At 44.3% G+C, this 12,670-nt stretch overlaps 1 protein-coding gene across 2 annotated transcripts in view; it reads right to left on the bottom strand.

Annotated features, from left to right (window-relative positions):
* cep112 (centrosomal protein 112) overlaps positions 1-12,670 on the bottom strand; it is a 120,767-nt gene that overhangs the window by 39,247 nt on the left and 68,850 nt on the right. For both annotated transcript variants that reach the window (XM_030057929.1, XM_030057928.1), the window contains exon 21: positions 8,522-8,752. In XM_030057929.1, coding sequence (XP_029913789.1) covers positions 8,522-8,752 — 231 coding nt within the window. The remainder of the gene's footprint in view (positions 1-8,521; positions 8,753-12,670) is intronic.

Genomic DNA, 12,670 nt, shown 5'->3' on the forward strand with positions numbered 1-12,670 from the left:
ACACACACACACACACACACACACACACACGCGTTCCCTCTCTATTATTAGCCAGAGGCATCATCAGAAATCGTGGGCTCCAACCTGTCCACCTTCACTGTGTGTATTCTGTGAATGCACATGTTTGTGGATCCGCACACCCACCTGTGTGTGTGGCATGCAGCATGGACACCAACATGTTAGGAAGGCCACAAGAATAATCAAACTTTCCTAATCTAAGCAGGTCACAATTTCAACACGTGTACACAGTATGCAGGCGCACACGCACTCACACACGTCAACACAAACAGATATCAGAGAAAATTTGCACAGCTAATCTCCTCCTCCAGTTCAAAGAGCTGTGCCCACCAGACTGAGAGCAAACAGCAGTTCAAGATTCCAGACCTTATTCACTTCCTATCAAATCTGAACCCAGTCTAATCTTTTGTCTTACACTATCTCAGATCTCTAGTGTTGGTAAGCTGGGAGGGAGTGTGACAAGAAGGCTGTGTGATCAACGGGGAATGAGGTGAAGAGGTCCAAAACAAAGCGCTATTCACCACTAAACAAACTATGAGCTCAAAGTGCATATTACAATATTATGTGCTAATGACAAGCCTCGGTTGTCTTGTGCTCCATAAGCTACAGCTGTGAATCCCAGGGGCAAAATCATGGCGACCACTGTTGTGGCCGTCGTTATCACGGACATGAAAACTGTTACTGTGATGATGTATAAGTTTTCATTAAATCTAGCACAATAAACCTGCATGGATAGTGAGCAAACTGAGGAGTGTGTGTGCGTGTGTGTGTATGCGTGTGTGGTAAGAAACACTGTTCCCACACTTCCTCAAAGCCCAGCCCTGATTTCTGTAAGGCCAACTCTTTCTAAAAAGCCCTAATGTTCTGGGTTTTGCCACAACTTGAAGGCGGGGGGGGGGAGGAAGGGAAAAAGACACAGAGAGATGGAGGAGTGGTAGAGGTGTGGGGCGGAATAAGAACGTTAGATAAGGAGGTGGTGTGGGAGAGAAGCGGGATTCATGCTCATTGGAGCCCAGAGACGAGGTGTCTTTATCAGGCACAGAGGCAGCTTCACAGGCTCCTCAGTGGGGCTCGAAGATTGGGAGGTCTGGGCCAGCGAGCGTGCACTCTCACCCATGAACACAGCCACACACGCTTCAATGTGCCCACGAGCACACGCACACACACACACCCACACAAGCGCACAGTACACACACACTCACACTCACACAGATAAACTCTAACAGCAACTGGGCTAAAACACCCCACACACAACTCTTCCTCAGCCTACCTCCATCACTTCTCTCTTCCTTCCCTCCTCTCTCCTCCTTTCTTTCTGGTGCGGCTCAGACTCAGTGGAACAATCTTAACGCCTGATCTTATCTCCTCTGATATTCTGTTTCTCATTATTTCATTCCAATAGCTCTGTCTGTCTGCCTTCAAAACATCCCTCCATCCCCCTGTACCCCTCTCTCTCCCTCTCTGTCTCTCCCTTAAACGCATGCGTCTTTGATGAGAATCCATTCATGGATTTAATGGATTTCTCTAGCCTTTTTTCCAGGATCTGGGAGATGTGTTAAAAAAAAAAAAAAAAATGCTGGCCAGCCCCGGCCTGGCTTCCAAGAGTGCGGTGGACTGCAGAGGACAGCATTTCTGTCTGCATCAAAAGAATGAGAAATTTTCAGCTTACAAAACAGGGAGAACGAGTCAATATGGATCTGAGGCCTGGCTGACTTCAATCCCACATGAAAAAACCAGGGTGCAATGAAGAAGTGAAACTTTTCCCTGCCCACTCCGAAGTCAAACTTGGAGACAGATTAGAAAGTAGAAAAAAGGGGGAAAAGTAACACGAACAACTTTTGTTGATTTTTTTTAGAAGAAAAAAAAACAACAACAGAGAAATCATTCATCTCTTTTATAAGAGGAGAAACCAGCACACTGCTGATAGCGTTATCAGCCGAAGTTCAACATTAAACCACAATGGCTTTGAATCCGCTCCAAACTCCCTGACAACTGGGGGTCATAATTTTAGACTTTGCACAAAACAGGGAAAAGAGGGTAAAATTAGAGCGTGCCAAAAAAGATAGAATGCCTTGTAGCTGACAAACAGACTTAATGTGTCAAAAAAAAGAGAAATAAAGATAAAAGACAGATAGGAAAAGTCATAATTTCTTCAAATATGGATTACCCCATGATTATCACCCTCTTTTCTCCCATTTTTTTCTCCCATATCTTTCACTCTCTTGGCGACCCCTGATTCTGTGTAACATGTGGAGCCAAAATGGCCGCCTGGGTGCTTTGGAGGTCCCTGCATTCCGGGGCTAATGCTGTGCAGCTGGTGCAGGATGGGCTCTAATGAAAAAGGCTCTCTTTGATGGGCCCTGCTGGGGGATTAGGTTCTGATCAACACCACCTTCAGTCAGCTTCCTGCTAGACCTGCACAGGATTATGGGTGATTTCCCAGGCGTGGGTCCAGTTACTGCTGTGGCAAGGGGAGCAAATATGACAGAGGGACGGAGACAGAGGGAGAAAGAAAGATAGCGAACCTCAGAAGTTTTTATTCTGAAGTACTTCCTGGTTCACCTAGATAACAAAAAGCCGAGGTGGATAATGTATGTAATGATGTGTTGTGACTTCCCCCTCCATCTTGGTCTGACCCTGGGGTTCCTCCATCTAATATGTGCATTTAGAGCCAGTGTGCACCACAGTGGTAGATGGGTTGAAACAACAACTCTATAAATATAATAAGATTTAAATTTTAGCATTTGTGTGTTTGTTTTTGTTTTTAACAACAGATTGCGAGCTGGGAGCGGCTCAAGCTGTATTGCAGCAGGTGCTGCAGGTTAAACATCTATCAGCTTCAAGCAAAAAGGCACTACATTTTCAACAAGTTTTCAATAATTGAGCAAAAGGAGCCACATTTTCCACCTCCCCAAGAACCTGTTGAGAGCTGTCTCAGAAAAAGGATCTAGTTTGATCTTTGATCTAGTTTCACCACGACTTTGTTGGATGAAACAGAAACATTTTTACATTTTTACACATTAAATGAGGTGACTATCGATTAGTGGTTGAAACATTTCTGAACCTCAGTGTGTCCATAACAAAAGACTTAGGTTTAGGAGGTGCTACCTTCATTAGAAACTGTGTTTGGAAACTTATCAACAGTATACCGGATTTTGAGACTGACACTACTTGTATGAATGGCCAGGTATGACCAAAGGTTATGCTTTGTGTGAATACAACTATTATGAATGTGCTCCATCTATCCTCCACTGAATGAATCCTAACCTTTTTACAGTGTCAAGGTTTCTAAGTCTGAGGGTTGAAAAGCAAAAACTGACTCAAATGGCACTGTGAAAGTGACAAATAACAAGTGATATTCAGGAGATTACACTCACTTATGCCTACACAAAACTGGGGGTATTACGGACTGCCCAAATTTGACATTGTGGATGGAATGTCAGCCACTTTCACAGCATCAATTCAGGCAACCACAAGCACAATCAAAAATATCGATGTTGTAATTTATCCACGTGGATAAACTTGCTCAACTGCAAGATACAATCTCCATCATCCTATGCCTCCTTCTCCAAGGACATTTAATCTTAAGATAGATAATATCTTTATTGTCCACAGATGTGGAAATTTGCCTTCAGCTTCACCAGTTGGTTAAAAACACATCACAGTAAATCACAAAAATGTATAAATTATAAAAAACACAAAAAATGCAGAGTACAAACACCAATAATGGAGTGTGAGTGGTTTTTTTACAAGCTCAGCAGAGTTATTGCATTTGGTATGAAAGACTTTTTGTAAATGTTCTTGGTTGCTGCAACGGCTCTATAGTGGCTTCCCAAGGGCAGTTATGTGAATTCTTTAAAGAGGGGATGCACGGCATCAGACACAACATTTCCAGCTTTTTGTTTTACTTACATTTAATATATACATCCCAATTGTCTCTGCTCTTTACCAATAATTTTTCTGGCCATGTTTATAATTCTGCATAATTAGGGCCCGAGCACTGGAACAGTGCGAAGCCCTATTGTTATTGCTTCGTTTCTTTTTTCTTACCTTAAAACTGGCCCCAACGGATGACTTGTTATTATTATTACGTCTAAATAACCCTTAATTTGCCCCCCTAAACATGCTCCAAAACTCACCAAATTCGGCACACAGGCCAGGTCTGGCGAAAAATTTGATAAAATGGTCAAACAGACCCCCAAGGTGCAAAAATGGGCTCGGTAGCGCCACCTAGGCACACAAAGGCAGCCCCTGCAGCCCACAGGAATGTGCTAGAAAGACCAAACCAACGCCGAAATGTAGGTCTCATCAAGCCCTACAATTCACGCGCTGACACCCCCGACCTAAACCAACAGGAAGTCTGCAATTTGCGTTGCAAAGTCACGTTCTCGCCCAAAATGCCGCCTTTGAACAAAATCTAACTCCTCCCAGGGCGTAAATGCCAGCGGCTTCAAAATTGCACAGATGACTGAGGACACAGTGCTGAACAAAAGTTCTGAAGGATTTCGTCATTACTCGATTACTTTGGATTTTATAAGACCTCCAAGTCAGAGTGACCAGAGCCAAAACCTCATTTTTTCCCATGGAGTTTGGTGTGAAGAGGCTGACTTTTGGCACTAATTAAGCCCCTGGAGTCTAAAGTAAAAGTCTGACAGCTTTGAAAACTATGCAGATGGAAAGAGGACAAAAATTCCTACAAAAATATGTAGTTTTCATGTGGATTGGACCAAGTTTGTGGGAGTTGTGAAGAGTTTTCAAACGTTTTTGACTCTGGTGTGCTCTGCTCTGCACTCTGCCTGGACATGTGACTCACTCTAGCTGCCTCAGGAATGCGCAATACACACCCATTGTAAGAGCTCAGAGGGAGCAGAAAACACTCTCAAACTAAAACTGCCATAACTCCAAAACGGTAAAAGATAGCAAAATCATGTAAATGGGAGATTTATAGATCCGAGTCTCGTGACTCTTTTAAGCTTTGAATCAAGTCTGTAACTCAAACGGTGACCGAGCTGTGACACCTCAAAAAGGGGTGGGTTTTCTGGATTTCTCCACTGGATTGAATGAGGATTTCTCTGTCTGCCTGCATTTTGGTGTGATCATGCCACAGCTGCCACTACTCAAGTCAGTCACACACTAGGACATGCTAAGGGCGCCATCTGCTGGAAAGGCGCTGCTAGTGGCCAGAGGGGCACCAGCAGCGAATATACTACCAGTGGGTTTTTGTTGGCGTCGTGTGTGTGTGTGTGTGTGTGTGTGTGTGTGTGTGTGTGTGTGTGTGTGTGTGTGTGTGTGTGCGCACGTGTGTGTGTGTGTGCACGTGCGTATGTGTGTGTGTGTGTGTGTTTGTGTGAGTGAGTGAGTGAGTGAGTGTGTGTGCCTGCATTTTGGTGTGATCATGCAGCAGCTGCCATTAGTCCTGTCGGTCACACACCAGGACTTCCGCGGCCTTTCAAAATAAAAGCCCAAAACTTTTTCACAATAAAAGCACCGAAAAATACCCTTAAAACTGGTCTTTTTATTATTATTACGTCTAAATAACCCTTAATTTGACCCCCTAAACATGCTCCAAAACTCACCAAATTCGGCACGCAGGCCAGGTCTGGCGAAAAATTTGATAAAATGGACAAACAGACCCCCAGGGTGCAAAAATGGGCTCGGTAGCGCCACCTAGGCACACAAAGGCAGCCGCTGCGGCCCACAGGAATGTGATAGAAAGACCAAACCACTGCCGAAATGTAGGTCTCATCAAGCCCTACAATTCACGCGCTGACACCCCCCCTCTAAAACCAACAGGAAGTCCGCAATTTGCATTGCAAAGTCACGTTCTCACCCAAAATTCCGCCTTGAACAAAATCTATCTCCTCCCAGGGCGTAAATGGCAGCGGCTTGAAAATTTAACAGATGACAGAGGACACAGTGCCTAACAAAAGTTCTGAAGGATTTCGTCATTACTCGTTTAGTTTGGATGTGATAACACCTCCAAGTCGGGGGGGCCAGAACCAAAATCTAATTTTTTCCCATGGAGTTTGGTGTGAAGAGGCTGACATCCGGCACTAATTAGGCCCCTGCAGTGTAAAGTAAAAGTCTGACGGCTTTGAAAACTATGCAGATGGAAAGAGGACGCAAATTCCTACAAAAATATGTAGTTTTGATGTGGATTGGACCAAGTTTGTGGGAGCTGTGAAGAGTTTTCAAACGTTTTTGACTCTGGTGTGCTCTGCTCTGCACTGTGCCTGGACATGTGACTCACTCTAGCTGCCTCAGGAATGCGCAATACACACCCATTGTAAGAGCTCAGAGGGAGCAGAAAACACTCTCAAACTAAAACTGCCATAACTCAAAAACGGTAAAAGATAGCAAAATCATGTAAATGGGAGATTTATAGATCCGAGTCTCATGACTCGTTTAAACTTTGAATCAAGTCTGTCACTTAAACGGTGACCGAGCTGTGACACCTCAAAAAGGGGTGGGTTTTCTGGATTTCTCCACTGGATTGAATGAGGATTTCTCTGTCTGCCTGCATTTTGGTGTGATCATGCCACAGCTGCCAGTACTCAAGTCAGTCACACACTAGGACATGCTAAGGGCGCCATCTGCTGGAGGGGCGCTGCTAATGGCCAGAGGGGCACCAGCAGCGAATGTACTACCAGTGGGTTTTTGTTGGCGTTGTGTGTGTGTCTGTGTGTGTGTGTGTGTGTGTGTGTGCACGTGCGTATGTGTGTGTGTGTGTGTGTGTGTGTGTGTGTGTTTCTGTGAGTGAGTGAATGAGTGAGTGAGTGAGTGAGTGTGTGTGCCTGCATTTTGGTGTGATCATGCAGCAGCTGCCAGTAGTCCTATCGGTCACACACTAGGACTTCCGCGGCCTTTCAAAATAAAAGCCCAAAACTCTTTCACAATAAAAGCACCGAAAAATACCCTTAAAACTGGAACACACGGACGAATTGTCTGCGCTTCGACACGCGCGCCGTCCCCGACGTGCACGGGGGGGCGAGGGCCCGTCCAACGCTGCTTGCAGCTTTAATCTATTTTTGTTCTTAGACCCCAGGTGGCCATATAATGTATTATTATAACTTAAAACACTTCCATCAAGACCTCTGTAAACAGTTCCCAAAATTTCTTTGCATATTATACCACATCAATCCAGTTTCCTGATTAGATTCAAGCGTTGCATTGCTTTAAAAAAATGTTTTCATTGTTAACTGTAAAACTCCTGTACTGTGCTTTATCTTTTCATTTATTATGATTATGCATGTTGCATGTCTTGCTGAAAGCCTGTTTTCTTCTTTCCTTTCCCTTTGGGGGTGCAACACTCTTGAACTTGAACTTACTGGTTTGTGGTTTATGAAAGGTCAGTGGTAACATCACCCATATTTGGTTCTCTCAGCATACAGCAGTGGTGCAGTGTGAGTTGAGGAATGATAGACTCACACATCAGGGACATGCTGCAGCCAAACCACAAACTTCTACTACAACGTCAAACCCAGGCAGGCCTCCATCCCTGACAAGACCCGAAACCCTACACACACACACACACATACACACACACACCCCTAGTTTGCCAGAAAATCATGAAAAATGATTGCTTGATGAAGAAAGTACCATCCACACACAGGCCAAGTTCTCTCTGACTAATGTGTGTGTGAGTGTGAGAGAGAGAGAGAGAGAGAGAGAGAGAGAGAGAGAGAGAGAGAGCATGAGAGAGTGTGTGTGAGAGAGAGAGAGAGAGAGAAAGGGGGAGAGAGACAGTGAGAGGCCATGCATACAGCAGAGTAACAGAGCCTTGATTGTGGGAAATGGCCATACAAATGAAACATTGCTGCGCTACTTGCTGCTCTCTTTCTTTATCGATCCCCAGGTACCATTTCCCTGCCCTCTACCCAACTTCTCCACACTTATCTACCTTGTAGTCACTATTTCTGTTTTGGACACCATCCCGTCCATCCCTTGCTCGTCTTCTTCTTCCGTCTCCAAACTGCTGGTCCAGCTTCGTCCATTTCTTTCCACACACTCCACATGCATTTGGCCAACAGTTCGCCTGTCTTCACTCCAACACTGTCTTCACTCCTATTCTTTCTCTCTTTTCCAACCAATCCCAGCTCCAACATGGATTCCACAACAAAGACCTTACCACTGCTCTGACTGATGCTTTCCGTCAACAATGCTACAAAACCACCACAAACCATTTTTATGAAACTTTAAAGGACCACGTCACCCCCAACTATTTATGGAGTAATCTCTATATAAACAGAATATATATAGTTCAACCAAGAAGTCCCATGTTAATCCAGATGGGGACTGGGATTTGCATACTTATTTACTGGCACTCACATGAGGTGCAACCCACGAGTCATTTCTGCATTTTGAATGACTCTTTTCAGGGTAATAGGAAATAATGATAATCCACCATTTCTTTCAAAAAAAACATCCTTTTGGAAATACTGACAGCATTCCATCTTGGTGTGTTTATCCATCTGTTCATCCCTTCATCATGTCCTTCACGCACCTTCTCCTGAGCGGCCTCCTTCTCTAGCTGGTGGCTTCTTTCCAGGTCACCGCGGATGCGCTCCATCTCAGTGCGGAGACGGGCCAGGGACGCCTCCTGGTCCAGGGCAGCCCTTTGCTTCTCCTCGTCCCGGAGCAGTGATATCTCAGCCAGTTGCTCCTTCCGCTGGGCGTAGGCTGCCTGGAGCTCCTCGCGCAGGCTAGCCACCTGATCCTCCAAGTTTGAAATGGTCTGGAAAGAGATATGTAGATAGAAGTATGTAGATGAGGTAAGGGTGATACGTAACTAATGTCCTGCAGACATTGTGTGGCTCCAACAATTTCAACTTTTCAGTGTTGAGAGAGAAAACAAATTCAGCTTTTTCAAGGCCCACAGACAATCTGAAAAATCATTTTTGCGGGCAAATAAAAAGTAACATGTTACTCCTCGATGTATGGCTGTTATATGGTGCATGGCCCTACATGTAAGAGGTGTAAAGATCAATAGTTTACTCCTTTACACAGATCTTTGACATGGGGCCTATTTGATCACTTCAGTCTCAGCAGAGGTGGCCATTTTGGAAAGCCATTAAAGATCCATCTTTTCTTTGTCATGGAACCCGTTTTCCGCCACAATGTGTTGGTTTATACGTGCTAATAAAAATATTTTTTCTGAACATTCAGCACACTGGGTTTAAAGTTGTGGCTCTTCATTGTAAAACTAGATTTTATTACAGCTCACTCCTTTTTGGGCACTTTAATAGCATAGCCTCCTACAAAGTCAAGTGTCTTCGTCTGCTTTCACACGAAAACTTAAAAGTATCAAAAGATGGAGTCAGAGACAAACAGCCATGATGAGCCAGAAACACGTCACCACCCTTCCCTTCTGTCAGACCTCAAATAATGACTTGTATAGGCCGTGATGTGGGGCAAAGGGAGAATCCCATGTCATACCATAGAAACCCCAGGACACCAACAATCCCGGTCTGGCCCTGCCTTGTCCATTCAGCCCTCAGTAAGGAGCGAAGCTAATGCTTTGCTAGCAGGGAACCAGCCCTCTAGTGGGTGAGTCATGCAGGCCTGGGCTAGCTGGCGGGCAGGCCCACATCAAAGTAGGTGCATTCCACCAAGGTCAGCCCAGCCCGCCTTAATGAGAGAAATGAACACAAATCAAAGGTCACTGACTCAGGAGGCATTGGGCACTGTAGCCATGCCCCATTTTCAGTGTGTGTGTGTGTGTGTGTGTGTGTGTGTGTGTGTGTGTGTGTGTGTGTGTGATTTGGCGCCGTGTGGGAGGAGACAAAGACCTAAAGAAAGGAACCAGCAGCATCCATAATTGCAAGAGGGAGATTTTCATTTGGGAGGGAGATTAGTATATCTCTCTCTCTATAAACTGATATATAAGACAGAGAGGGACATAGAAGTTAGATTGATGGAAAAAGAGGTAGTGAGAGAGAGTGTCTGTCAGAAAGGATGTCTCTGTTAGTTTTACTAAGTGTGTAATTGTGAGACAGTTTTACAGATGTATGCTTGAATTTCTCTATTTTCCTGTCTTGTGTGGGTATGTGTGTGTGTGTGTGTGTGTGTGTGTGTGTGTGTGTGTGTGTGTGTGTGCGCCAGAATGTTGGGGGGGTTGCTGAGATGGGCTGACCCTTCTTCTGACCTCTTTCTCTTTGAACCGCTCAGCCTTGACTTTGCCCAGAAGAGCCCTTTGATAGTGCTGCCAGAGAGTGTCCACATTACATAGTAGGAATGCTAATGACCACAGCCCCACGGCCTCTGAAACGCACCAGAAATAGGATGGTCTGAATCAGGCAATGGAGCTACATCTTAAGAGCTTTGGAAGTGAACGTCAGGAAGACTGGATGTTTTTTATGGTTACCTTTCTCTCGAAGCCTCATCGTTTAGCTCGTATGATAAAGATTGTTCTTGGAAACTTCAAATTTATTGGACCAAAGTGTTATCTTTGAATAAATTAATAAAATGCTGACACATCATTTCTTTCTCACACTTCAAATGTATTTATAACAAAAGCAATTTCTCTAATGCGTCAAGTTTCGCCATTCCAGTGAACTGAAATCTGGAGGAAGGCGTTTACTGAAAAGACACAGACCATGTCATAACAGGACTTCAGGAGCTCAACGTCTTCAGCCCACTTGTGATGTATCTTCTCACATAAAGAACCTTTAAAATGTCCAAAAGAAAATATTATCATTCCCTACAGGTCACAATGTCAAGCCCAAAGCGTTTGGGTGTGGTAGACCGTTTTAAGATGCACTGCATTAACTGTGTTTCACACCCCCCCGCTTATATTGCACGTATTCCCCGGCTATTGCACATCCCCGTTACTTTCCTTGGTTTACTCAGTTTATTCCTTACTTTGGTCTGTAACGTGTGGTCTGCCTGCTGCCCCCTCCCTCTCCGCAAATGCCCGGGCATCCCAGGACAGCACCATGTTAAGGCAATCAAACAGAAAGTGTCTGAAGTCTTTTTTGGCGGGCGCTGGGGAGAATCACAGACTTCAAAGGAGCATCACAAAAACACCCAGATGCCATGGCTGTGTGTTGTACTCCCTCCTACACTGGCACACATTCTCTCACAGAGGCAGATCTGCTCGTGAGCACATAGAAACACATACATATACCTATGACTAGGCATATGAGCTCTAGCAATATCACATGCAGACAGTGGCACGGGGCACAGTCAGAAAATACATGGCAAACACAAACAAATGCACTACTCTGTCTAGCTCTCTGTCCCACTCCCCTGCCTTACAGCATTAACAGTCTCACTTTTGTGCTTGTGCCTTCAAGGGCAGTCAGCTATTAGATCTAAGCCCTGAAGAGTGTATAATTCTCTCTTCAACAAGTGTGGATGATCTGTCTTGCAAAAATCTTTTAATAACTTAGGGTGTAATCTTCCAGAACAGAGTCATTGGCAGTGACACTTGAGAAACGTGTGAGGCCAAAAGAGCACACTGCTTTTTTTTTTTCCTCTTTTTCGGTTGGAAGTAAATGAGCACAGCTGCTTCAACAGGGTACATGTTAGCATGCTGATGTGGGGCTTGGTAATGAAGCGGCTCCTGCTAACAATGAGAGTGTCAAGAGAAACGGTGTTGGGTCAAACTGTGTCAGCCCAGAAAATAAAATAAGACTTTAGGGGTTAAGACAGAACAGAGCCTGGAAAGGGATGGAGAGATTGACAAAGTGATAGAGCAAATGTGTAATTGTGGAGAGGGAGAGTCGGGGGGGGGGGGGGGGGGGGGGGGGGGTTTGAGAGAACGACAGAGAAAGTAGAGTATGCAAATATAGAAATGTAACCTATTCAACTCAAATCAAAAGATGAAAATGAAGAAGAGTGGTTTCTAAATTACTATCCACTAGCTGTATGTTTAGTGTAGGTAAATATACACTTGCATATAAGAAGAGCGCTTTTCCAAACTGACAGATTCAACATTTGGAAAATGTGACCCCTAGTCTGACAGAAAAATTGCTGCTGTGAACGTAAAAATTGCCGCAAAATTATGGATTTTATTTGCTATCTTGAGCCCTTTAATTGCAAAACAGTGTGAGAAGATGTCATCACTTGTGGTTCTCAAATATTGAACAGTCAACATCACCTGTCAGTTTTCCGCAAAAGCAGAATGGAGCCCTCCGCATATACAATACACACAGATGAGAGTATATACTTCATCCATATTTTACACATTAAGGAGATGCTTCATATGTGCATATATAAATTTTTGTCAGATACTGCATCAGGCTGCAGCAAAGTCAGTGTTGCAATAAATGTTTAATTGTTGTTTTCATCTCCATAAAAATCCATGAGATGTGGTAGTGCACACGTATTAAATGGCTTGACAGCTTCAAAAGAACAAGCTGTAATAATCGATACAACACAGAGCATCAGCAGTCACTGATCTCTTAATGTGCCAGTGCAGTATGATTACCCATTCTGATTAGAATAAAAATAAATAAATAAATAAAAATAAAAACTCACCAGAGCCTATTTCACATTCTGGCATGCATGCGGGACGCTATGATCAAATCACGAGGACAATCAGACAAACAATCAAACAAACATACTGACACGTCAGCTCAGCGGGACCCTCATCCGCTGTTGGAAATCAGTGAGTGACAAGACGAGGACCACTTGACGATACCAGATCACA

This window comes from Myripristis murdjan, chromosome 8, assembly GCF_902150065.1.
Source record: "Myripristis murdjan chromosome 8, fMyrMur1.1, whole genome shotgun sequence".
NCBI lineage: Eukaryota > Metazoa > Chordata > Actinopteri > Holocentriformes > Holocentridae > Myripristis > Myripristis murdjan.